The sequence below is a fragment of the Ochotona princeps genome, chromosome X, assembly GCF_030435755.1.
Source record: "Ochotona princeps isolate mOchPri1 chromosome X, mOchPri1.hap1, whole genome shotgun sequence".
In the NCBI taxonomy this organism is placed as follows: domain Eukaryota; kingdom Metazoa; phylum Chordata; class Mammalia; order Lagomorpha; family Ochotonidae; genus Ochotona; species Ochotona princeps.
In genome coordinates this window covers 67,193,723-67,221,203 of record NC_080865.1, presented here as the reverse complement: position 1 = coordinate 67,221,203, position 27,481 = coordinate 67,193,723, and the positions used below count along the sequence as shown (strand labels likewise).

Genomic DNA, 27,481 nt, shown 5'->3' with positions numbered 1-27,481 from the left:
TGGGGGGGCGCTGAGAAGGCAGTAAGGGGGAGAGTCCCAGAAAGTGATCTAGGCTCAGCCACCACCTCCCCTGGCTGGCATTGCCAGGCCTCGCACCCATCTCCTCCAAGAGCAACCGCTGCTTCCCTCCATCAACGCCTCCTGCAAGCCTGCTTGGCTTTTCCAGCTCCTGGAAAAGGACGCAGGTGGCCACGATGCTAGCGTCTGCCCAAAGGACTGTTTCCTTTACCGACAAGCACAGGTGGTTCTGGTCGCCTGAGAAATGTCATGCCCATGCAGCATAGAGACACCCCACCCACCACAACACGCTCCCACCCTGCTGTGTCAATTCACACGTGTGTGTCCTCCAGCTCCTCTTTCCGTGCAAGCAAACACACCCCTCTGGCTGTGGAGAGCCTGGCCACAGGACCCAGTGTCTGCCCACGTGACCACACAGTCCTCTTGTCTGCTGCTGGCCGACAGCATGGATGGTAGGGACCAGCTTCAGAAGATGAGCAGCTGGCTACAGGGACCAGAAGCTCCGGAGCATGGGGCAAAAGCAACAGGCAGGCGGCCTGTTCCAGGAGCCCAAGCTGCAGGCTTTATGCCTGTGCTGTGCTCTGCAGGGCGCTTGCATAGCTGCTAAGGAACACTCAGCCAGGATTTGTAACATAAATTATCAATACTTGCAATACTCAAATGACATGTAAAAGCACATGCATGTGCGCACATACTTACTTACACAGTGGGATTGGTCTCAAAAAAAATGTTAAGTAAAATAAACATTCAATTCCCAATTTCCACCACCTGTGTGATCCCATTCTACAACTGTAGTTTTTCAAGGCAGGCAAAACTGCCACTTTACCCTACTTTCATAAGGTTTTATGTACTGCAAATCAAACATGAAAAAGCACTTTTCCCAAAGGCCAATCAAAATAAAGGCCAGTTTCCTCGTTCTTTCCATAAAAACATTTTGTATATCCCCTCATTATCATAGACTTCCTCCTCAAAGATTTTATCACTTTTCCTCGTATGAATAATAGAACCTTTCTGAATGTAAAACAAAACCAAAAATGTGTGGCATAAAATCAGAAATTTCTGATTACAGTAAACATTTATTTTTTTCTATTTTTACTTCGCAAGCCAGATTTCCTGAAATCTCTTATATCCTTCCAGAATTTTTATACTATCTTGCATAAACTGTTAACTCAAATTTATTTTTAAAATTTAAGCATAATTCTCATGTATGGCACATTCCCATTATTTGGGCTTTTCCTAGTTACAAAACCTATGTATCACGTTTAATCGCTGCATGAAACTATTATTAACAATTGCCAAAGACACCATCCTACACTTGATCTTAGCCAAAAGGCCGAGAAGCAATAAAGGCACCATCCTATTTAAGTCATCTTTCTGACACAATTAAACTCGTGTATCTTGTTCTTTTACCCTTTAGGCAACATCAAAGTAATAGCTGCACTTTGATCAGCTAAGTGCATCTTCTAAGTTCCCTAAAACTCACCTCATGCTCTATATCCTTCAACATACTACTCTTGCCCTTGACAAACTGGATCCCACTCCCATAGGAACACTTTGCCCCAACTCCATCCTTTGTTTACACCACAGGCATTGGCCCTACACTTTAAAGTCCAACCTAAAGAGGTCCTTTTTCTCTGAAGCATGCCCTGAATAGCAGCTTTCCATGAAGCATATTACTCAGGCATTTATGTCTCTCTGTGTTCAAATGTTTTGAATTCAGGAAGAATGATTTCTACCAGTTTTTTTTAAAGATTTTTTTATTGGAATGTAAGATTTACAGACAGAAGGAGAGACAGAAAGAAAGATCTTCCATCCACTGGTTCATTCCCCTCCAAGTGGCCACAGCAGCCAGAGCTGAGTAAATCTGAAGCCAGGAGACAGGAGCTCTCTCTGGTGTCCCGCATAGGTGCAGGGTCTCAAGGTTTTGGGCCGTCCTCTACTGCTTACTCAGTCCACAAGATAGAGCTGGATGGGAAGTGGAGCAGCTGGGGTACAAACCAGCACTCATATGGGATCCTGGCATATACAAGGCAAGGAGCCACTAGGCTACCACACCGGACCAGATTTTTGCCAGTTTTAACACAGAACTTTACTGAAACAAAGAGGTAGCTGAACACTGGAACAACAACTGTAGGAGGATAGCTTATTTTATGATGGCTCAGTTCACGATAAGCTCAAATGCTAGCACCACAATTTGGACAAGATAAACATCAACAAATGTGTTTTCAGTTCCAATTCTCATTTGGCATCAGAAAGTGATCGATCTTACACACAGAGTTGGCCAGTTAATATTAGAATTAAAGATGTACAGTGCAACATAAAACTGACTTTGAAAACCAAAGCATTACTCCAGGAGCACAACACAGCAACAAAAGAACAATCCGTCAAGTGATTAATCATACTAATTTTCTTGGTCTGCTTCAGAGTCAATTTGATTATCTGGTTTGTTTTGCAATTCCTTAGCAAATTTCTCTACTTCATGGAATGTAGAAATAAGTGGCTCAAGATCGAAATCATCATCAGTGAATAATGCTTCTTTTTTAATATTGTTACCAATATTTTCAAATATCGCAAGAATAATTTGAATATTGTCACTTGTCTCTTTCCTGCTGAAGAGTTCCACAAATACTGACATTGCTTCAGCACTGAGTAGCTCTTTTGTCATGAAAAGATTTTCAGAAAAATTCAGAAGTACTTTCAAAACATGAAACCTTGTTTGAGGATTGCCTGTCACTAACAAGGAGAGAAAGCCTGGCATAGAATTGGCAATCAGTGTGTGATAGTCAGTAGTACTGGTGAGATGCGTGATCATCTTTATTCCACACAGCTGCTCAGGGGTATCTAAGCCAAGGGCAAGGGTATCCTCACACACTTGATAAACATACGTCTGAATCATGTTTAGATTTGGGTTACGTGGAGTCACACAAATCATATTTTCCAGAAATTCTGTCTTAACTCGGGAGGATGGATAATTGAGCAAGGTTTCAATAAGTGAGACAACACCTGAATCCCGAATAAAATCTTTGGTAAACTGAGAAGCACTTCTCATCCCCATTGCAATTTTAGATATTTCCTGGATGAAAGGATCACGCACTCTGTCCATCAGTAAAAGGAGTTCTTCAAACTCTGCAGAGTCAATTCTAAGCTCACATTGTATGCAGGTGCAGGACCAGTTCTCAGTCTCTGCATTTTCCTTTTCCTTAAGGTGCTCTCGAATTTCTGGGACTGAGCGGTAGGAAGGATCATACTGAAATGGGTACTCAAGTCCAGGCTCATCAGGCTGAGACAAGGATTCCTGCTCTTCCCCGCCTGGGCTAGGTTCCACAGGCACAGGCTGTCCCCCAAGCATTTCAGAAAACAGAAATGCTGCTTCTTTGGGAAAGTTAAAGGGGCTTATATATGGGAAGCCAACCCTTCCCCACGGACCAGGCTTGAACTTAACAGTAACCTCGTCCCAACTCTGGGGCCTGCGTGAAGGATCAGGCTCCTGTTCAACTGAACACCTGGAGTTGCAAACAGCCCTGAACACAGGAGTAGGGTTTGACTCAAAATGGGTCTCATCTCCTGCCCAAAACCAGGAACCCACTGTAGCCTCGTCCTCCTCAGCAGATGTTCTATATTCACCATTGGTTCCGTTTTCAGCTCCCAACCATGACTCAACAACATCCCCTTCCTCATTTTCTGACTCACAAGTAGCCATAATTCCAGTCTCCTTAATGGCCTCATCTCCAGACCACAACCAGGACCCAACAATCATTTCTTCATTATCCTCTGGCTTAGATATACATAACATATTTGATTCTCTCTCAACTTCTCTTGCAGCCCAGAACCAGGATCCAGAAATCTTGTCTTTACTCTTTGACTTTGTTTTGTCCATTGCATGATGCCCGGTTTCTGTACTGACTTCCACATCCGAGAACCAGGACCCAACGATCAGTTCCTCCTCCTCAGGCCCAGACTTGGAATCAGAGCTGACCTCTCTCAATGTGCCCACACTATCTCCTTCCCAGAACCAGGACCCAACAATGACATCTTCCTCTTCACATTTGAGACAGGATTTGTGACAAATTTCAGCCTCTTTCCTAATCGCCTCTTCCCAGAACCAGGACCCAATAGCTTCCTCTTCAGCTGTCACACTGCTCTGTCCTCTAGCTGCAGTCACTGCCTTGAGCCTGTCCTCTTCCCCAGCCCAGAACCAAGAATCAATAAGGTATTCCTTCTCAGCTTCTGGCTTAGGATCTTCCCTGCTGGTTGTCTTGTGAATTGTTTTATCTTCTTTCCAGAACAAGGACTTGATCATGTTCTCCCCTTCAGCTGGAAACCTAGCCTCTTCTCCAGTCTCACTATCTATAATGCCACCTTCTGCAGTCCATAACCGGGACTCTATAATTGTCTCTGGCACTGAGTACTTTCTGGACCAGACACATGAATCAACAATATCCTCTTCTTCCTTTTGCCTAGAATTCCAGCTTCCTCCATTAGCAGAATACAGAAAGTGTTGTTCTGCCCCCAAACAAGATCTGTTATCTTTCTCCTCAGCCCCTGCCACGAATTTGCATTTGGCACTAGGCCAATGCTTCACACTGACCTCTTCTTTGCTTCCGAACCAAGGTGATACAATGGCCTCTTGCTCATTCTCCAGATTAGATTTGCTGTTGACTTCAGCCTCTACACAAGTTTCTGCTCTGGCCAAAAACCAAGACCCAATAATAAAGTCATCCTCAGTCACTGGCACAGCATCACAGTTAGCTTCATTCCTAGAATCCACATGGATCAGGTTTTCAGACCAAAACCAAGATCCAAATAATGTCTCTTCTTCAGCTCCTGACTTGGTCTCTTCTCCAACCCCAGCGGCTACACTGACTTCTTTCCCAGCCCAGAACCAGTGATCAATAGCTTCTTCTTCCCCAGACCTTGGCCTGGATTCACAGCTGACTGAACTACCAGATTCCACACTATTTTCATCAATGTCCCAGAACCAAGACCCAAAAATGGTCTCTTCCTCAGACTCTTGGTTCACTTCTTCACCAACCCAGAACCAGGAACCAACAATGACTTCTTCATCAGATGCTAGTAAAGCTTCAGAAGCAGTTTGAGCCCCATGTTCCATACTAGTATTTTTCACAGTTCCAACAGAGAAATCACAATTAAATTCCATCTTAACCCTTGGTATGGATTTATCACTAGCCCCAGTACCCATACTGGTCTCTTCTGCCCAGAACCAACTCCCAACTAGAGACTCATCTTCTACTTTTGAAATAGACTTTGTGTTGGCTTCATCTACTATGCTGGATTGTTCTGCAGCCCAGAGCCAGTTACCAGTGAAGACATCCTCCTCTGACTTGGCTTCTCGTTTGGCCCTGGCTCTGGCCTTGGCTTTGGCCTCTTCTTTTGCCTTTGCTCTGCCTCTGGCCTCTTTCTTGGTCTTAGGCCATAAAAGGTTACCAGCGTTTTCTCCAGGCAAGAACCAGGACTCATTTTTTCTTACATCCCTGGAGCCAGACATGAAATCCATGCAAGATTCTTGCTTGGCCCTTTGTCTGGCCCTGGTATTAGCCTCTTTTCTGGCTCTGAGTTTGGATCTGGATTTGGCTCCATCTCTAGACAACAACCAGGATGTCATGTGGTCTTCACGATCAGAACCAGAACTGGAGTCAATGTAGTCTTTTGTCTTAGACCTTGACCAGCTATTGGTCTCTTCTCTGGGCCTGGACCAGGAATCGATCTTTTCTTTGGCCCCAAAACCCACCATCTTAACAGACTCATCCTCAGAACCAGAGCTGGACATAGGACAGATATCTTTGTTGATCTGGGGCTTACAAAAAATATTAACCTCCTTTTTGTCCATGTGCCGAGACCTGTTACTGGCTTTTATCTTATTCCTAGAATGATTCCTGGAACTGACTTCATCTCTATTCCAGAACCAGGAATTCAGAGAGTTCTCTTGTGTGGATGGAGGCTTGGAACAGTACCAGGACACAGCACTGTCCTCTTCTCCTAGCCTAAATGAAGACTGCAATCCTGCTTGGGAGTTGCCCTTCCTTCTGGGAAAGCCGTCAGTGTCCATATTAAGCAGTTCTCCATCTACAGACAGACATTTAGTTTTAGCAATCGATTCAGAAACAGCATTACCAGTTAGAGACTTTCCCTTTACCTTCATTGCCACAGCCTCAGATTCAGTCTGGGCCCATACCTGGGCATTACTCTTAGATTCTGACACAGAGATTCCCTTGGACTTACTCTTACAACATGTCCCACTTCCTGTACCAGTCACAGTCTTAGACCTTGTCCTAGGCATGCCCTTGGTCTTCATTTTGGGTCTTGCCCCATTCATAATCTGGGCTTCAGTCCTAATCTTGGGTCTGACAACCAGCGGAACTACATTCTCTTTTCCAATAACACCCAAAACATCTTCCCCAGTCTTTTTTTCAGGCCCAGCAGAAACACTAGGCTCATTCTCTGGACCAGTCATTGTACAAGGCAAAGAAAGCTCAGTAATGCAGCCCTGAGTAACACCCAACTCAGTAACAATCAAAGATTTCTGTTTCAACTAGAAATCTGTTTCAAGTTTTAACTGTCTTGCAATTATTCAGGCTAAAAGGCTGTGAATGAGATAAAGAGGCAATTATCTTTTCAAGCAGTATTAGTAACACAGAAAAAACTTTCAAAGAGGTAAAACCAAGCTGAGGAAGGATAGGTGGCTCCTGGTGGGTGCAGGCCAGTTGTGGGTGGTGGTCCACAGCAATTCCAATACCACCAGAGCTGCCTCCGCAGGAGGATCTAGAGAGAGAGAATGAAATGGGAATCTGAATCTCCTCCAATTGCACTGCACTGTGCAGACTTACACAGACAGACGTAGAGAATGCTGGGTGGGAAAACAGGAATAGAAGGTCTCTGTAGCTGCTGCCTGCTACACATGGGTTTGCAGCTGGTGGGAAGTGTTTGGGAACTAAGAGGGGCTGAAGAGCCCCCGAATGGACCCTCATCATTCCTGGAGCTCTGCTAGTCTCCACTACCCCACCCAAAGTGAGCCCGTTCTCATACCAACCTTCACTGATGTGGCGCAATCTCCCCCTCCTCTCTTTGAGCAACTGGAGTCAAGCCCCACAGCTGACTGCGGTGGGGAGGGGTCCTAAGACATGCAAACACAGGAGAGAAGGGCATCTGAGTGCTCAGCAGATGGCACACACCCTAGCCCCTGGAAACAAACACCTCTTCCCGCTGGGATCAACGTCTACAGCTGTCCCCTGCATTGCCCCCTCCTCACCAGCCTCCAGAAACTTGAGCCAGTCTCTTCCTTCTCTCCTTTCTTGCAGAACTGACCAGCCTTAAAGCAGGCCTATGGACAAACAGATGGAAAGGTAAGACACGCAAGAAATAACAGTAGCAGTTGAAGCCTGTGTACAGACGGATACCAAGAAAAGCAGTCCCAACAAGATCTGTCTTTCAACGTTGGAGGTCACGCTGGTGGAATATTCTGGTCTCAGTCCTGTTGCAGGGTTCCAGACAAACTCCTTCCCTTGACGTCATACTCTGCCCAATCCCCCCCACCCTCTGCCTCCGACTCCGAGGATTCACCACTAGGTGCACCACATCCCCATGCCTTGCGCAGCACAAAATGGGAAGAAGACATCGCACATTCTGGAAAGCAGATCACAAAGTGGCACTTGTGATTATGCCTCTCTCATCCTCCCGAGCTGCAGAGGCCCTCTCCAGGCCCCCAGCCTGGGAGGGTGGAGAAGCAAGGTGAAGAAGTACCTGCAATGCTGTTAGAGAAGAAACTGGGGAGCTGCTAATGGGCGCCAGACACGCGGTGGCAGCACTCACCCCCATCCCCACCCCCACACACACCACACACAGGTCCATACAGCTAAGTCACTTTCTGCTTCTCTTTGCACTCACGCTTCTCCTCTACGGATAGGCACCACCGCCTGTCAGAAGACGCTACACATACCATGCAGACGTGAGCCCTGGACATCAACCCGAAGCTTGCAGGAAGGGACAAATTGCAGGACCCCGGACCCCCATGGACCACTTTCCATACTCAGGGCTCTCAGCTGCTCTCCACTGGACTGCCCACAGACCTCAGATGCCCAACCGCCATCCTTCCCTGCAAGCCTCCCCGGGCGTCCCCCAGCCCAGATCCCATTGTGCCACTTCTCCCACTGCTGCCTCCCCATTGCCATCTCCAGGCACCTGCCCCCGTGCAGGAGGGCGGGGCACCAGAGCAGGGAAGGTGGCTGGCAAACTGTCCACGCCTGAGCCTCCACAGGATGTGCTGCTGCCTCTAAACCACCTCCTCCGCCATGGCCCAACCAGGCCTGCATGCAGGGGGCGCTGGCAGCACGTACTTCTCAGCGACAGGGGTCCCTGATCAGCGCAGACTGGTTCACAGCTTCCCTGCCAGGCTGTCAGGGTGTGGGACCAGCAGTCAGCCACCGACCATGGGGGCCACCCCGCCGCCACCAAACCCCACTTGCCTGCACGGGCTCCAGGCCCGGGCTGCAGCCTGCCCTTCCTCCTGTTGCCGCTCCTCGCTTTCCTGGCCTTCCCAGTTGTCCGTGCCACCAGAAGAGCACAGACGCCAGCGCCCCCCGCGCCTCTGCACCAAACCAGCCAGGGGCTGCGCAGGCTGCGGCAGGAGCCCGGCGCCGCGCGAGGCTGTCGGGAAGAGGGCGGAGGGATATGTCGCCAGCAGCTCGACGCCCCCTCCCAGGCCCACCCTAGTTCCGACCCTGGGCTGGGCGGGGCCAGCACGAGCGCCAGCCTCGGGGCGGGACGGCACGGGGGCGCCCACGGCCTGCAGGCCCCCGCGCGCCCACCTGGCGCCCACCAGCCCGCGCCCGCAGCAGCCAGGGGCTCGGGCAGGCGGCTGTCCGGCAGTGGGGCGCGCTGGCTGCGGGGGTCGGCGGAGCCGCGTCCCCCACAGCAGCAGCGGAGGGATACAGGCCGCCGCGGGGCGCCTCTGCACCTCAGGCCTGAGCGCCTGGCCCTGCCGCCCCCTCCCTGGACGCTGCTGGGGGACCCAGGGGCTGCCAGTCAGGCTGAGGTCTGGGCGGGCCGAGGCCCTGGCGGGGGTCCTGCCCTCTCTTGGATGCCTTCAGGAGCCAGCCCAGGGAGGAAGGCACTTTGGCGCCCAAGAGAACACGACTGGGGGGCCGCACAGAGCCCTCAGCCTTGCCCGCCTCTCACACAAGGCCCACCTGTCCCTCCAGCCCTAGCAAGCAAACCCCTGGTCCGTGCCCCGAGTTGGCCTTTGGCCCACACTGCCTTTTGCTCATTCTGTGATGCCAATTCGGTCCTTAGTTATGTAATGCCCACACTTGCCCAAGAAAGAGGACGCTCCCCTCTCAGGACCCACAGGTGCCCATAGAGCCACCCTCTGTTGCTGCCCAGTGGCCACGTGGCAGGCCCGGGGCACAGCACGCCCTGGGTCTCCTTCACTCTTCTCTCTCTCTCTTTCCTTGTCAGAATTTTCAACCTGTTGCCTCTCAGCCTTTTGGCTAAGATCAAGTAAAACTTGATCTGAAAGCCAGAGAGGGAGAGGGATTTTTTTTTTCATCTTGTTCTTACTCCACAAATGCCTGCAACAACAGCCAGGTCTGGCTCAGGCCACAGCCATGATTCAGAACTCCATGAGGGTCTCCAGGTAGATGGCAGTGCCCCCAAGTACTTGCGTGGTCCTCTTCTCCCTTCCCAGGTGCATAATCAGGGAGCTGATTGTACTGGAGAGGTTGGGACTCCAACTGGCACACCTGTATGGCATGCCAGGCTTGCCATTCAGCTGCTTTACCACTGTAGCACTCAGCAGGCCCATCAAGTCTGTTGTTTGCAATCACATCTAAGCCCTCAAGGCATTTGGCAGTGTGGAAAGTGGACAGGGATTCAGTCACCTGGGCCTCAGCCATTTGCTGTAGCCACCTGCCTCATTTCACCAGTTCCTCTCAGGGAAGAACCCACTGATATCCACTTCCCCAAGACAGAACAACCTGGCTGTTCTCTGCATCCTCTCCTTTCACTCACACATCCTTGCTCCAGCCTGGAGCCCATCGCTGTCCTTGCTGCATTGGGCAAAGACAGCAGTGTGATCTACAAACTGGATGCTGTCACCGCTGCACAGTTGGAAACTCACTGGAAGGCCACCGTTGTTGTGCTTGGAAGAATAACGGTAACTCTAAATGTGTGTGTGTGTGTGTGTGTGTGCGTGTGTGTGTGCAAGCGTGCACGTGCTGTGCCCTGAAACATATAAAGCATGTTTTGTTACCTGGCAAAGAATTAAGTTTCCAGATAAGGCTAAGGTTGGCAGTTCACTGAACTCAAAGAAGATTCTGCTGGTGTTCCTTGCTATTCCAATAGTAAGGGAGCAAACCGCAGAGAGAAGAGTATGTATTGTTCGATTTGAAAATGGAAGGAAAGCCAAACATGTCAGGCTTGCTTAGAACCTGTAAAAGACAAAAAAAAAAAAAAACAAAAAAAAACATGTTCTTCCATTAAGACCCCAGGAAATTCTGACAATGCTTTTCTTTCATTGTAGTATGACTCTTTTCAGAGTCTGGTTTGAGTACAAGCCACTCAGGTTCAAATGCAGCTCTTTCTAATTCATAATCTGGGATAGCAGCTGAGGCTAACCCAAGGCCTTGGGTCCCTGCACATATGTAAGAGACCCAGAAGAAGCTCCTGGCTTCCAGCTTCAGACAGGCCCGGCTCTGGCCACTGCAGCCATTTGGGGACAGAACCAGGAGATGGAAGAGCTTTGCTCTGTGTGTGTGTGTGTGTGTGTGTGTGTGTATATATATATATATATATATATATTTATATTTCTCTCTCTCGCTCTCTCCCGCTCTCTCTCTCCATAACTCAAGTAAAATAAACAAACCTTTTAATAAACCTGGATATCCAAAAGCAAAAAATGAACCTAGACACAGTTCTTAAACATTTCTCAGAAATTAACTCAAAATGAATCACAGGGTTAAATACAAAATGCAAAACGTCAACTAGATAATAACAGATTCTTGATGATCATGGATATGGCAGTTACTTGAAATTTCAGGGGCATGAACTGAAGAAACAAAGTTGATAAGCTGGTATTCATTAAAAAAATTTCTGATTTACAAAGGGCATTGTCAAGATAATGAGAAATCATTAATAAACAAGGACTTAATGTTTTCAAAAAATATATATTTGATAAGTAACTGCTATATGTTGGGCCAGCACTGTGGTATAATGGGTAAAAAGCCACTGCTGGTAACATGAGCATCCCATGTGTGCTAGTTCTAATTCTAGTTGTCCCAGTTCTAATCCATCTCCCTGCTAATGCACCTGGGAAAGCGGTAGCAGAAGGTCCAAGTACTTGTGACCCTGTCATCCACATGGGAGATAAGGATGATGCCCCTGGTTCCTGGCTTCATCCCGGCCCAGACTTGGCCATTGCAGCCACTTAAGGAGTGAACAAGAAGATGAAAGATACCCCCCCACACACACCTCTCTCACTCTCAAATGAATATAAATAAGTAGATGATTTAAGAACTGTGGACTAGACAATGGACTATTATTCAGCACTAAAAATAAATGAGTATCAAGTCAAGGATCTGTAAACTTGTTCCCAAAACCTAGAATGCTTCTCTGGTAGACAGCTTCATGGCTCTCTCTCCTTCATTTCTTTCATATGTTTGTCCAGGGTGAACTTCTCTATGCCATCTCAAATACTGTTGTACCTTCACAAATCCTATTTTTTCAAAAAAAAAAAATGGAAAATAATTACAGAGAGAACAGAAGAGAGAAAGATCTTCTACTTGCTGGTTCATTCCCCAAATGGCCTCAATGGCAGAAATCAGAAATCAGGAACCTTGTCAGTGTCTCCTCATATGGACACAGAGGACCAAACCCTTGGGCCATTTTGTGTTGTTTTCTCAGACACATGAGCAGTGAACTGCATGGGAAGTATAAGCACTAGCATTTGAAACAGTGTTTATAAGGGATGCTGGCATTGTGGGCTGTGGCTTAAACAACTTTGCCACAATACTGATCGTTCCAAAACTCTGTACCCTCATTCCTTGCTTTATTTTACTTTGTAAAATTTGTTACTACTTAATATTACATAAATATGTTTAATTTATTGTGCTTCTTTTCATTCCTAAATGTAAGCTACATAAGGATGCTCCTTTGTTTTGTTCTATGCTAAATTCTATATTCCTAGAGTTTAGGGCCAGTACCTGGTACATACAGACTGTTCTGTTTATTAAATATATAAAGTCTTGTGGATATGGGAATATCTTTTTGTTATACAAACCACAGTAATTTACACTGTATTTTTAAATCTGGAAAGAGGGGTTGTAGGCATTATGCTTAATGGTTAAGCTGTCCAAGTTCCACATTAGAGTACCTGTGCTTCATAACTGGTTCCTGACTCTAGCTTCTTCCTAATGTGTACTATGGGAGTCAGCAGCTCAAGTAACTGGCTCCCCCCCACCTATGTGGGATACCTGGATTGAGTTCCTGGCTGTCAGATGTGGCCCTGGTCCTTGTGGGCATCTAGTAGGCTGAAGCAGTATATGGGAGTTCCACTTCCCTACATCTTAAACATGAAGTATCTGAAAAAAAAGTAAAAAGAATAAAATCTGGGAAGCTTGTAAGAATCTATCTTTTATCAAACAGACCAAGAACACCAATTGTATAGCACAGTGGATTAAACTAATACTACAATGCTAGCATCCCATACTGGAGTGCACCTCCAATCCCAGCTGCTTTACTTTTGATCCAGCTTCCTGCCAATACGCCTCAGAAGGCAGTGGATGGTAGCCCAAGTACTTGGTCCCTAAAACCCATATGAGAGACCCAATTTGTGGCTCCTGGATTCATCCAGTTTGGCCCAGCCCTGACTGCTGCATCCATTTGTGGAGTGAGCCAGCAGGTAAAGGATTTCTCTATTTCTGTGTTTTTTCTTCTGTGTGCCTTTTAAATTAAAAAAGTAAATCCATCAAAAAATGGTTAGATGAACTACTTTGTTGGAGATAATATTCTTTAGTGGTTAAAATTACACTGTCTCACCTAGTGTTTTTTTTTTTAAACAAGTTTGAATTGCTTCAGAGACACTTGCACACTCTTCCTAAATTTAATGATCCTGCAGGTAATTCAATTACAATGAGGAAAGGTGGCATTACTCCAGTGACTATATTGCCACAGAGACACCAATTTACACAGATATTCACACACTTTCGTAAGAGGTATTATAGCCAGATAAGAGACCACACCACGGTGAGTTTTTGTTGTTGTTGTTGTTTAGTGTAAGAAACCATGCCCTGAAGAAAGCAAAAATAGAGAATTGCCTATGCCACCCCTCCTGTCTGTCTGCAACTTGGAGACATCTTCTACCTGGCAGAGAGGGAAGGAATTAAGTCTACTCTTAAACTGGGGTGTCAGTGCCATACCTACTATGATAAAACTGAGAGTAGTACAGGTGCCACAGCACCATGAAGATCATATCTTCAAACTAAGTGTTTGAATACTACATAGACAAGCAGCTTGGGGATAACCTCTGGCATGTCTTCCCCAACTTCAGAGAGCTGAGCCAGGCTCCTCCTAATTAGTAGTAGTAAAAAAGAGAGTGCTTGGATCTTGCCTTAGAACTAAAAGGTGTCCTGCTAGTGTAAGAACAGGCCATCATAAAGCCCAAAGGCTTCGCTCCCCAGGCCACTGATTACAGGTGATTCCTCTAGACTTACATCAACATAAGGCAGAGAATTGTATTCTGGTGGGATGAACTCATTTATGTAAACACCACTGTCAGCGTCAAGTGGGTGTAGCATACAACCTGAGTTTTTGTAGAGCCTAGTGACTATGGGATCATGGTGTAACCTATCCTCGTTTCATTTGGGTTGACCAAGGAACTTTATCACTCTTCCTCTATCCTTGGGCAAACAGCAAGAACCCACAGAACTGTATCTTGGCACTCAGTACTAGATTGGAAAAGCTCAGTATTTGACAGAACCTAAAGGTCTCCACACCTAGGCCAGTGTCTATAACATGAAATCTCTAGTCTTGCCGCAGTGTTTGGTGGAGACTTGCACTCTGATGGGAAAGCACTGTTTCAGAGTGTATCATTGCAAGCCTCATGTGTTCATTTGGGCCTGCTGTGTATCCCCAACATTAAAGAGGGTCTGATGACCAAGACACAGAAATGACCCATAGAGTGTGTCCAATCAAATGAGGGTCTGTCCAATCAAATGAGGGGCTGCCTCTATCATCCCTCCTCCAACCTTGAGCATCTATAAGGGAAACCCAGGTCTGTACTGAGATTCAATTCTTGGCTGGCAGAACCTAATTTGAGTAATTCTTAAGAATGTCTGTCCCGGGCTGGTACATTAAGATGGAACCTCTGGACCTACAATAGTGCCAAGTGGAGTTTCATGGTCAGCTAGTTAGTCTTATACCTCAGTCAGCATCAGCAGTAGATGGCAGGAGTGGTACAGGGAGTTAGGCCACCTCAGCAGCAGACAGTACTACAGTAGGCTTCAGTCATATCCCAGGGTGCTCTGGTCTTATTGCACTGTGAATGCTGGTTGTGATTAAATATTATGGCATTGGCACAATAAGACTAGGTGTCACTTTCAAAGTATGTTCTGAATAATATATCAACCTTAGACTTGGGGTGAATCCTGAATTTTGATAATATTTTGGAAGTGAAATACCAAAAAACACAAAACAGCACACCTAAGGCAAATCATGACTTGGGTGCCACCTAGTGCTGAAATAGCAGAAGTACATACAAGGTCAATGAACACAAACAGTGCTTCAAATTTCTAGAGGGACAGCCACAAACAAATCGAAACTACTATAATGAATCATTAATTGTACAGACAATGTTGCACCACAGAAACTTCTAGGAAACTGTGACCTCATCTAATGAAGAAAACAAAGTGCTAGGAAACAACTACAATCATCTAAGAACTAAAAGTTTCAAAATAGCTGTATAAAGGAAATACAGTGAACTTCAAGAGAATATAGGGATTAGCATTGACACATAATGGTGAAAGCCTACATGTGTGGCACCGGCATCCCATACTGGCACAACTTTGAGTCCTGGCTGTTCCATTTCTGATCCAGCTCTTTGCTAATGCACCAGGAAAAGCAGTAAAGGACAGCGCAAGTCCTTAGGCCCCTAAACCCACATGAGAGACCCTGAAGAAAATCCAAACTCGTGGCTTAGGGCCGGTCCAGGCACAGCTGTTGCCACCCCTTGGTGAGTGAACCAGTGGATGCAAGATCTGTATCTCTCCTTCTATCTGTAACTTTGTCTTTCAAATAAATAAATTGATCTCTACAAATGGAATATAATGTAACATGGACATCTGGCAGAAATGGAAGTAATTAAAACTCATCAAACAGAAATTCTTCAATTAAAAAGTACATGAATTCAAATTAGAAATGCAATGGTATGCAACAGCAGCAGAATAAATACAGAATTAGTGAGTTTAAAGGGCTAGTTGAAAACACAGAAGGAAAAAGGGAAGTAAGAGGAATGGAGAAAGTTTAGGGACAGTATAAAATAGCAAATATTCTATTCATCTGAAGAGGAACTTGAGAATGCCAAAGAAGTAGAAATTATATTCAATGAGACAGTGACAAAAACCTTCCTAGACCTATATAAAGATACAACTATTCACATGCAGTCAGATTCAACACCAGAAAGTCTACCAACAAAGGATTTCGAAAGTTAAAGAAAAAGAGAACATCCTCAAAGTTGCCAATGAAAAGAATCAAATAACACATAGAGGGGTCACAGTTTGCCTGAGTGCACATTTTTCAGCTGAAAAGTTTCACACCAGGATGGAGTGGGATAATAATTTCAGGGTAGGGAGCGTAGAAAAATATCACTCAAACAGACTATATCCTTCATATATGAGGAAGAGAGACATACCCAGACAAATAAGAGCTGAGATCATTCATGACCACCAGACTTGTAAGAAATGTCAAAGGCAGTTCTTCAAAATGACAGGAGACACTAACAAATAAGAAAAAAAATACCAGAAGTTAGGAAACTCCCTGTTAAGACTATTTATACAAATTCTGAGCACAATAATACTGATCAAAGGTGGTTGAGCCATTTAAATCCAAGGCACTGAGACTACTTATTAAAAAAATTAAAATAACAACAATACTATTAAAAGGATAAAACAGCTAATGCAAAAATGCAAATTGGGGACATCAAAAATTTTAAATATGAAGAATACTAGAAGGCATGTTAAGAGTATTTCTTAGAAATTTTTTATCCCTTTCTTTCTTTTACAGATTTTATTAATCAATATTAAGTGGGTATAATTTCAAACTAGCATGCGACGACCCAATTAGTTTGGTAAACCTCATGGTAACTACAAAGGAAAAATCTTAAGAGGCATCAAAGCAATAAGCAAGTAGCAAAGTACAACACTAGAGAAAAAACCATAATGGAAAACTGAAAGAGATGGATGAACAAACAAATTACTATAAATTGACAGTATTTATGCTTATTGATAGTAAGTATCATAATGGCAGGACTTGATACTTTACAAATCAATAATTGCCGGCCGGAGCTGAGCCAATCTGAAGCCAGGAGCCTCTTCCAGGTCTCCCACACAGGTGCAGGGTCCCAAAGCTTTGGGCCATCCGCGACTTCATTCCCAGGCCACAAGCAGGGAGCTGGATGGGAAGTGGGGCAGCCAAGATTGGAACTAATGCCCATATGGGATCCCAGTGAGTGCAAGGCGAGGACTTTAGCTGCTAGGCCACCACACTGAGCCTAAGTTAGGACCATTTGTTTGCACATGGTAGAATTTCATTCTTTTTAATGGCTCAGTAGTATTCCATAGAATGGATGTAATACAGTTTCTTAATCCACTCCTTTTTTTTTTTTGACAGGCATAAGGGTTGTTTCCTTGTGTTTGGTATTGTAGATTGTGCTGCTGTAAATATAGGATTATAGATTCCTTTAAAAATCAATAATTGCCTTAAATATCAGTGGAATACATTCTCCAATTAAAAGATGGAGAGTAACCAAATGAGTGGAACCACAAGAACCAACTATATGCTGCTTATAAGAAACTTACTTCAAATCTAAGGGCATGCATAGAACAAAAGTGAAAGGATGGGATAAGATAGTCCATAAAAATGACTGTGGTATTCCTATTTTGTAGTTGTTGAATATTATGGCTAATAATATGGCTAATCCTGTGGTTATGGAAGGGATTGAAATTAGGTCTTTGTAAAAATTAGAGAAAAAAAGGAAGGAAGAAGGGGAATTGTGGGAGGAAAAAGAAGAGAAGTATGGTTATAATCTTAGAACTATACCTATGTAGTATATGACGTCTGTTCTCATAATGGTAATTTAAAAATAGTACTCATAGAAAGGAAAACAAATATACTCCACAATGGAACCCAATAGGAAGCAGGAATAGCCACTTTGTAAAGATAAAATGGATTTAAAATCAAAAGTAATAAAGAGAAAAAGGAATGTTATTATATAAAGATGCAGAGTTCAAACCAGTGGGAGGAAATAACAACTGTAAATATAAAATATACACTCAACATTGGAGAACCCAAATATTAAAGCAAACATAATAGTCCTAAATAGACTTTAATAATAGTCTAAATAGACTTTAATAATAATCCTAAATAGACTTTAATTCAATAATAAAAGGATTTTAAAAGACATTGTATCAGAAATGAACAGAAAAGTTAACAAAAGTAGAGTTAAATTTTACCCTAGATCAACTGGAATTAATAGACACCCATTCGCTTAACAGCTGTAAAATGTATATTCTTAAGAGTTCATGGATCATTCACCAGGATAGATTATATAGTATGTTACAGACCAAGTCTCAATTAATTTTCAAGACCAGAAATTATATCAGTTATCCTTTTCTGCTCACAAGCAACAAAACTAGAAATAAATAAAAATTTTAGAAGCTATATAAATATATGTAAACTGAACAACTTATCCCTAAAAAAACAAAATGGATTTAAAATAGAAACTTAAGGGCCTGGGACAGTAGCCTAGTGGCTAAAGTCCTCACCTTGCATATGCTTGGATCCCATATGGGTGTGGGATGATATGCCAGCTGCTCCACTTCCTGCTTGTGGCATGAGAAAGCAGTAGAGGATGGCCCAAACCCTTAGGACCCTGCACCTGCATGGGAGACCAGGAAGAAGCTCCGGACTCTTGGCTTTGGATCGGCTCAGCTCCAGCTGTTGTGGCCACATGGGGAGTGAACCAGCAGACACATCTTTTTCTCTGTCTCTCCTTCTCTCTGTAAATCTGACTTTCCAATAAGAAACCCAAACACACACACACACACACACACACACATATGTATAATTTTAATACATAGAAACTTAAAAGAAAATGAAGAAATTTTTGAAACTAATGAAAATGGAAACACAACATACCAAAAGTGTATAGAACAGAGCAGAAGCAGTAGTAAGAGGGAAGTTCAAGCAATCAATTCCTACACTAAACAATCAAAAAGAGGGACCGGTGCCGGGGGTCAACAGACTAAACCTCCGACTTCAAGTGCCGGCATCCTGTATGAGTGCCAGTTTGTGTCTCGGCTGCTCTAGCTCTGTTTATGGCTTCAGAAGGCAGCGGAGGATGGCCCAAAACTTTGGGAATCTGCACCCATGTGGGAGACCCAGAAATTCCTGGCTCCCGGCTTTGGATCAACTAAGCTCCGGCCTTTGTGACCATTTAGGGAATGAACCAGTGCATGGAAGATCTTTCTCTCCATCTCTCCTTCATTCTGTTAACATGACTTTCCAATTTAAAAAATCTTTAAAAGATAAGAAAAAGTAAAAACCAAAATAACTTAAAAAAATCAACTTCTGTTGCAACTCAAGGAGCCAGAAAACCAAAAACAAACGAAACTCAAAATTACTAGAAAGACATAATATAAAATCAAGACCAAAAATAAGAATGAATTTTTTTGGAACTAATGAAATGAAGAGATAGTTCTTTTAAAAAGTAAAATTGACAAATCCTTGGCTAGACTAAGGCAAAAAGACAAACATAAAATCAGACATGAAAAGGGAGACATGACTGATGCCTCACAAATGTGAAGAAAGGACTGTTACAGCTTACTGTTAATCATTATTGTAATAAATCTGATAAACCAGAAGAAATGGGCAAATTCCTAGATACATACATCTTAAAGAAAATTGAATAATGAAGAAACAAAATTCCCTAACGAGACCAATAATGAGTAGCAAGACAAATCAGTAATAAAATCTCTCCTATCAAAAAAAAAAAAAAAAAAAAAAAAAGGCCCAGGGCCAGATGGCTTCCATGCTGAATTCTCACAAACACTTAAAGAAGAATTAGCACTAATTCTTCTGAAAGTATTCCAAAGAATAGAGAAGGCAAGGGCGGAGTGTTGTGGAACAACAAATTAATCCACTACCTGCAATGCTGGTATCCCATATGCCACTTAGAATCCCAGTGGCTTTACCTCCAATCCAGCTCCCTGCTAATGTAGCTGGGAAAACAGCAGAAGATGGCCTAAATGCTTTAGCTCCTGCACTCATATGGGAGACCTGGATGGAGTTCCAAGCTACTGGATTCAACCTGGCCCTGCCATGATAGTGAACAAGCAGATAGAGAGGATGATATTCTCTCTCATTCTCTCTCTCTCTATCTGTCTCTCTCTGTCTCTCTTTCCCCTCTTTCTCTCTCATTGCTTCTTTCTGTAAGTCTACCTTGAAAAATAAATAATAAAAATAAATAGAAATAAAAAATAAATCTTCACAAAAAAGGAAGGAGGAAATTATTTGTCCAAACTCATTCTATAAGTGTAGTACTACCTTAATATCAAAATCAGACAAAGACACGACCAACGAAGAAAGTTTCAGGCCAACATTCTTGATGAAAATAGATGAACAAATCCTAAAGATGTTAGAGAACCAAATCCAGTATCATATTAAACAGATTATTTACCAATAACTATTAGGGATTCATTCTAGGGATGCAAGGATGGTTCAACATAGGTAAATCAATAAAAAGTGACACACTGGCAAAATGAATGACAAAAGTCACAAACTACTTCAATATATGCAGAGAAAGTATTTGATAAATTCCTACATCTCTTCATTATAAAAACTAAGACAAATTAGATACTGAGGCAACTTACCTCAATCTAATAAAGGCCATCTATAACAAGCCAACCGCTAACAGTAGACTGGATAAAGAAAAGCTGAAAGTGCTCCCTCTTATATCTGGAACAAGAAAAAGGGCAACTACTTTCACTACTTCTATTCAACATAGTATTGAATTTCAGAGAAATTAGGTAAGAAAGGGGTGACATCATGATATAGTGGGTAAAACTGTTGTCTGACATCCCATATGCATGTCAATTTATGTCCTACCTGCTCCTTTTCTGATCCAATTCCTCCTAATGGCCTGGGAAAGCAGCAGAAGATGGCCTACATGCTTGGCCCCTGCCCAGGCACCCACATGGGAGACCCAGATGGAGCTCCTGACTCCTGGTGTCTGCGTGGCCCAGCCATGGCTATTGCAGCCCCCTGGGAAGTAAGCCAGTGGATAGATCTCTCTCTCTCTCTCTCTCTCTCTCTCTCTCTCTCTCTCTCTACCTCTCTCTGTTTCTCTCTCTCTTTCTTTCTCCCTCTGCAACTCTTTCAAATAAACAATTTTTAGAAAGGAACCAGATAAGGGAAAAATATAGAGCATGCAAATTGGAAAGGATGAAGTCAAATTGTAACTGTTTGCAAGTGACAATATCTTACATCAATAATCCCAAATGCTTCTACTTTAAAGCTATTGGAACTAAGAAATAAATTTGACAAACTTGCAGAATACACAGTAAACTTGCAAATATCAGTAGAGTTATACACCCAAAAAATGGATTATCTGCAAAAAAAAAATCTTAACCCCGACAGTGACAAAATCTAAAATATCTAAGGAATAAATTTAACAAATCAAGAAAAAGAGCTTTACAATGAAAAATATTAGTTAATAACTACTCAATGTGATTTACACATGCAATTCAGTCACTATGAAAATACCAAAAACATTTTTATAGAAATAGCACAAGCACTACTAAGATCTGTATGATCCAAACAGTTGAAGCAGTCATGAGACAAAACAAAGCAAAAGGCATTCTACCACCTGACTTCAAAATACATTATAAAACTATAGTAGTTTCAATAGCATTATTACCTGTTATACAAATTGGTAAACCAGTGGAACAGAATAGAGACCCTAGAAATAAATTCACACCATCTAAAACCAACTTATTTTTCACAAAGGTATTAAGAACATTCATTGGAAAAAGGTAAGTCTTTTCAATAAATGGGAAAATGGCTATTCTAATGCAGAAAAATTAAACTAGACTCTACCTGTCACCATGTATAATATCGATTAACTATTCTAATGTAAGACCTGAAACTTTGAAACTACAAGAGGTAAAACTAGGGAAAATGTTTCAGGACACTGAAATGTACAGTGGGTTTTTGGACCCAATTCCAAAAGCACAGGAAACAAAAATAAAAACAAACAAATGGGATTTTCTCAAACTATAGAGTTTCTGCACAGCAGACAAAACAATCAACAGAATGAACAATCTATAAAAGGGGATGAGGCATCAACTACCTCCCTTCAGTTACTATTCAAAAGACAAAATGTAACAAATTCTAGTGAAGATGTGGAGAAAATACAATCAGACTCTTGTTGAGAACGTAACTTAGCACAGACACTCTAGAAAGTATCATAAAAGATCCTTAAAAAACAACAAAAAGAAAATTATCATATGTTCCAGCGATGTACATATCCAAGGGAAATGAAATCATTCTGTCAAAAAGAAATCTGTGCTCCCATACTTATTGCAAGCCATACACAATAATCAAGAAGTAGAAACAACCTGCCTATTGATTTGTGAATGGACAAAGAAAATGTGATACATACACACAGTGAAATGCTACCAGCCTTAAAAGGATGGAATCTTGTCATCTGACACAGCATGGATGGAACTTGAGGTCAGTGTGTGGAGTAAAATGAACCAGGTACAGAAAGCCAAATATATTGCATGATCACACATTATCTAATTAATATGTACAGTGTAAAGAAAGTGACCTCCTATTAAGGGTATAGTGGTGTTAACACAGGATGCAGAGGCAAAAGAGGGAGGAGAGATATACTGGGAAAATTTGGTTAATGGGCATTAGGTAACAGGTACAAGTAAAGTGTTCTGTGAGTTTCATTCCACAACAGAATGATTATAATGTTAATATACTGTATATTTCTTCATAAAATATCCTAGATAAAGCTCTTTTGAATTTTTCCCCATAAAGAAATGATGATTGAATGTAACAGATGTATTCACCCCACATGTGTTGCCTTCACATGGCAGCACAAGAATATGAACACTTTTTACATGACTTCTATTTTTTTTAAGTTTTAAAAAGTGTGCTAAATAAATGATTCTCCAAATTTCTATGAATAACAAGCTAAAAACTAAAACCAAAACACAGGTAGGCAGAAAAAGGGAGAGACTCATTTTTGTTAATTGCAAGTTTAGCTCTTTTCAGATATTTTGTATATAGCACTTTAGTTTGGATTTTGTATATTTTTCTTTTTTATATGGCAAAAATTAGATATTTATCAGGTATCACATACTGTTTAAAATATATGATAATTGTGGATGCTTGATCGTGAGCTAATTAAAACAGAAGTTACCTCAGTTCCTTATAATTTCTCTGGCGGTAAAAACACTTAAAATTCATTGTATTAACATTTTCAAGTATATGATATACTGCTCTTAACTTTAGTCATGATGGTGTATAATTGATTTTTGGAACTTATTTCCATAACTGGAATTCTTCAAATCTTGACCAATAATAGCTCTCCTACCTCCCTCTGAACAACCCCAGCAAACACCCTTCTATTCTCTGCTTCAGTGACTAGATTGTTTTTATATTAAAATTTCTCATTTCACTTAGTCCCTCATATATAATACATAAAAATTAACTCAAAGTAGATCAAGACCTTAAAATTTAAAAGTTACAGTTCCAAAATCCTGACAGGAAAATTTCATGATGCTGGATTTGTCAATTTCTGAAAAACAACACCAAAGAATAGAAATCCTAAAAAACAGTCTTAATCAAAATTAAAAACTGTCATCCATTAAAGCACACTATTAAGAGATTGAAAAGGCAACCTACACAAAGGAAGGAAATAATTAAAAATCAATTTATGATAAGGAATTAATATGAAAACATACCAAAGTAAAAATAACAAAACAAACCCACAAAAATGTTAAAGGAATTGGATAGACTTTTTTTTTTAAACAAGATATACAAATGACCAATAAACACTTAAAATGTTGTTCATCATCACCAACCATTATGAAAATGCAAATTAAAATAAAAATGAGACAATACTTCATATCCATTAGGAGGACAATTATCAAAAACATAGACAATAACCAGTGCTAGTGAGCTTACAGAGAAACTGGAGCACTTATACATTAAAACAATACTGATGGGAATATAAAATAGAGCAACTGCCACAGAAAGCAGTAGCACGGATTTTAAATTAAACACAGAATTACCATATGATGTAGCAACCCACATTTAACTATATACTCAAGATACCTGAAAGCAAGGACTCAAATTAATACTTGTACAACCAAAGTTCTTCACAGTAGTCAAGTGGTAGAAACTGATATGTAGCCAAATGGTAGAAACATATTAGTGCATATACAAAATCTGGTAAATACATATAATGCAGCATTTTTCAGCCTTAAATGTAGTTAATTTATGCTATGAAGATGAATCTCAAAAATGTTATACTATGCAAAATAAACCAGGCACAAAAGGATAATTAATACAATTCCACTTAATGTAAAATGACTAAAATAGTCAGATACATGAAGATAGAAAATAGGGGGCTGCTAACAGCAGGCACTGGAGAAGTATTTTTTTCCTCTCTCTTGTTTTAAAAGATTTATTGCTTTCTTGGAAAGTCAGATTTACAGAGTATAGAAGAGACAGAGAGAAAGATCATCCATCCACAGTTCACTTCCCAAATGGCCACAACAGCCAGAGCTGAGCCAATCTGAAGCCAGGAGCCAGGAGCCTCTTCCAGGTCTCCCACATAGGTGCAGCATCCCAAGTCCTTCTTGGGCTGTCCTCTGCTGCTCTCCCAGGCCACAAGCATGGAGCTGGAAGGGAAGTGGAGCAGCCAAAACACAAACCAGCGTCCATTTAGGATCCAGGGCATGCAAGGCAAGGACTCTAGCCACTAGACTTCTATGCAAGGCCCAGAAGTATTTCTTAATAGATATAGAATTTTGGGGCCTGTGCAGTAGTTCAACTGGCTAATTCTCCATTAACACTCCATATGGATGCCGGTTCATGTCCTGACTACTCCATTTCCTATTCAGATCCCTACTTATGGCCTGTGAAAGCAGTGGAGGATAATCCAAAGCCTTGGGACCCTGTACCCACGTGGGAGACCTGGAAGAGGCTCCTGGCTCCTGATCGGCTCAGCTCTGGCCATTGCAGCTATTTGGGGAGTGAACCAGTGGAAGGAAGATCTTTCCTTTGCCTTTCTTTTGTTCTATAAATCTGCCTTTCCAGTAAAAATAAATCTGAAAAAATAGTTAAAGAGTTTCAATTCAGGGTGAAAAATTTCTAAAGATCAATAGTGATGATATTTTGACAGCAATATTAAAGTACCTAATGTGTACAGTAGAAAGTAGTTAAAATGGCAAATTTAATACCACATAAATTTTGTCATTGAAATGTACAACAAAAAGGAAATAACAAGCAATCATCAATTATAAAAATGTACCCTACTAATAAAAGGTGTTACTAATATGTGACCCGGTAAGGTGGGGGGAAGGTTGGATAAAAGGAAGAAGTACAGCAGTGAACTGCTTAAGGACAGGAATACATTCTGAAAAATGTATTGTTAGGCAACTTAATCATTGTGTGAACTTAATAGAGTGCACTCACACAAAATAGGATGGCTGTAACACTAGTAGGCAGTATAATTTTATGAAGTCCCTGTTGTATACACAATCCATTGTTGATCGAATAAGTATCAGGAACAGAGGGTTAAACAGCCACCTGCAAAGCCAGTATCTCACATGAGCACCAGTTTGAGTCCTGGATGCTCTGCTTTGAATCCAGCTTGCTAATGACCCTGGAAAAGCAATAAACACAGGAGTGACTGTGCCTTGCCACTCATGTGAAAGACCCAGAAGGAGTTCCAGGCCTCAGGCTCAGGCCTAGCTCAACCTCAGCCATTGTAGCCATATCTGGAGTGCATCTGTGGAAGGAAAGTCGATTTCTCTTTCTCTCTTTCTCTGTAAATCAGCCTCTCAAATAAATAAGCAATTAAAAAAAGTGCTGAAAAAAACATGTAATTGTTATTGATTGTATTATTTAAACTGTATTATTGATACAATAGAACAAACATGTTTCTCAGGATATTCATGCCATTAATTTATTCAGCCTTTGTAACTCTGGGTTCCTCTAGTAAATTTAGCTTTATAGACAAAAATTTCAGAGCAAACCTACGTATTTCAGAGTATACTTATCAACCAAAATTCATTTCTTACCTCAATTACAATAGAAACCTATCTTTATATGCTTCTATTTATACCTGGCAAATAAAACAGATATTTCACAGTTTCTGTGATAAAAGATGTTTTTTTAATGTTTGACTACTGACAGTTTTTAAGTCTCACTCCACTTTTTCTACTCTGCTGCACACATGGACAAGCTGGTAACTGCCTAGTACATATGGGCAAGCTGTATGGAAACCAGGGTGCTCCTTCCTTAGGCATGAATGCAAAGTTCAAACCATTTGCAGAAACCCTCACCCTGAACCCATTTCCTAGCCACCATAAAACCCCAAAGAAGTTTCCTTGCCATACTCCCTCAAGCCATTTTTGGACCTGCTAGGGTGCTAACCTTTTCTGTCCAGAATGCCTCATTAAGTGAGTACTAAAACACCTCATAATCATTTGGGGTGTGTGTGACGTCATCAGTCTTGGAATCTGAAGCAAACGTCATGATTTCTGAAGTATAGCCACAAGAGTCTCCCCCAACCCCCCCCCAAAAAATAGTTTTCTGCACAATAGAGGCCTACGACTAATTTCTTGGGTTTTTTTTTTTTTTTCAGGTTACTGCTCATTTATAAATCTGAGGAAAAGGACAGGAAAAAATTGCAAATTTTTTCACAAAATAGGATTATTAGTCTAAGGTATCATTTCAAATGTTAATGTTTTGGTTCAAGACTTTACAATTTGCATATATACCAAAGTAATATTTAGGGGCTAATCATATAAGCCTTTACCATTATATTAAAATTACTGTAACATGAATCTCAAAAAAGCCAAAACCTTTGAGCCACTTTCTCTTGTTTCTTATCTGCCTGGAACTTACACACCAAGACTTTATATTCAACTAAGATTTTTAATTAATTTATTCTCACTTTAATTGAAAGGCATAGAAGAGAAATTACCCATCTGTTGCTTCATTTCTCACATGTTGACAATAGTCATGGCTGGGGCAAGCTGATGCCAGGAAAAACCAGAACTACATCTCATTGTTCTATACAGGTGGTAGGGATCCAAGTGCTTCTGCCATCACATGCTGCTTCCCAGGGTGCACTTCAGCAGGAAGCTAGAGCCAGAAGCAAAGGAACCCAGCACTCTGAGGAACCCAGCACTCTGATAAAGGATGCGAGCATCTCAAACAGTGTCTTGTAACCACAATGCTAAACACCCACTCCAGGTATTTCTAAATCAGAATAGCTCCAAAAAGAAATGGCTATCTCTTTAGAAAACTGAAGGGGGATAAAGAAATCTCAAGAAGTGTAAGCTGGGCCTGTCACAGTAGGCAAGCAGCTGTAAGTCCTCACCTTGCACATGCCAGGATCCCATATGGGTTCCAGTTCGTGGCCCAGTGCTCCCACTTCCCATCCAGCTTCCTGCTTGTGGCCTGGGAAAGCAGTTGAGGACAGCCCAAAGCCTTGGGACCCTGCACCCGTGTGGCAGACCCAGAAGAGGCTCCAAGACCCTGGCTTCAGATTGGCTCAACTCCAGCGTTGTAGCTATGTAGGGAGTCAATCGGGCAGAAGATCATCTTCTCTGTCTCTCCTCCTCTCTCCAAATCTTACTTTCCAATAAAAATCAAAAAATTTTTTAAAACAAAAAAAGAAGTGTAAGCATGTGTACTTGGTCACAGGCTCACTAAAGGGTAAATTTTTAGTTCTGAACCACAGTTTCTCATCAAGGGTGTTTCAGAAAGCATGAAGTCACTCCAACCATGTTTGTCAGGCAAATCAATGTTGGCTATAAAAAGGTATTGACACCGATTTCCCAATTTAACAGTTTATTACTACTCAGGGTCACTTTAGTGTGAACAGATTGTGGGATTTATTGTACAGGATGAAGTTCTAACATTGGAAGAT

General features: G+C 42.1%; 1 protein-coding gene across 4 annotated transcripts in view; it reads right to left on the bottom strand.

The window, feature by feature from the left end:
• Positions 1-1,192: 1,192 nt before the first annotated feature.
• The window catches only part of GPRASP1 (G protein-coupled receptor associated sorting protein 1), a 38,581-nt gene continuing 12,292 nt past the window's right edge, over positions 1,193-27,481 (bottom strand). For 2 of the 4 annotated variants that reach the window (XM_004590148.4, XM_058658902.1), the window contains 3 exons: positions 7,286-7,357; positions 7,067-7,150; positions 2,114-6,798 (listed from right to left, as the gene is read on the bottom strand). In XM_004590148.4, the coding sequence (XP_004590205.2) occupies positions 2,420-6,490 (4,071 nt within the window). In that variant the 5' untranslated portion in view covers positions 6,491-6,798; positions 7,067-7,150; positions 7,286-7,357 and the 3' untranslated portion in view covers positions 2,114-2,419. Of the gene's footprint in view, positions 6,799-7,066; positions 7,151-7,285; positions 7,358-8,369; positions 8,497-15,934; positions 16,154-27,481 lie in introns of those variants that run through there. The other 2 variants (XM_058658904.1, XM_058658903.1) reach the window with 2 other exon arrangements.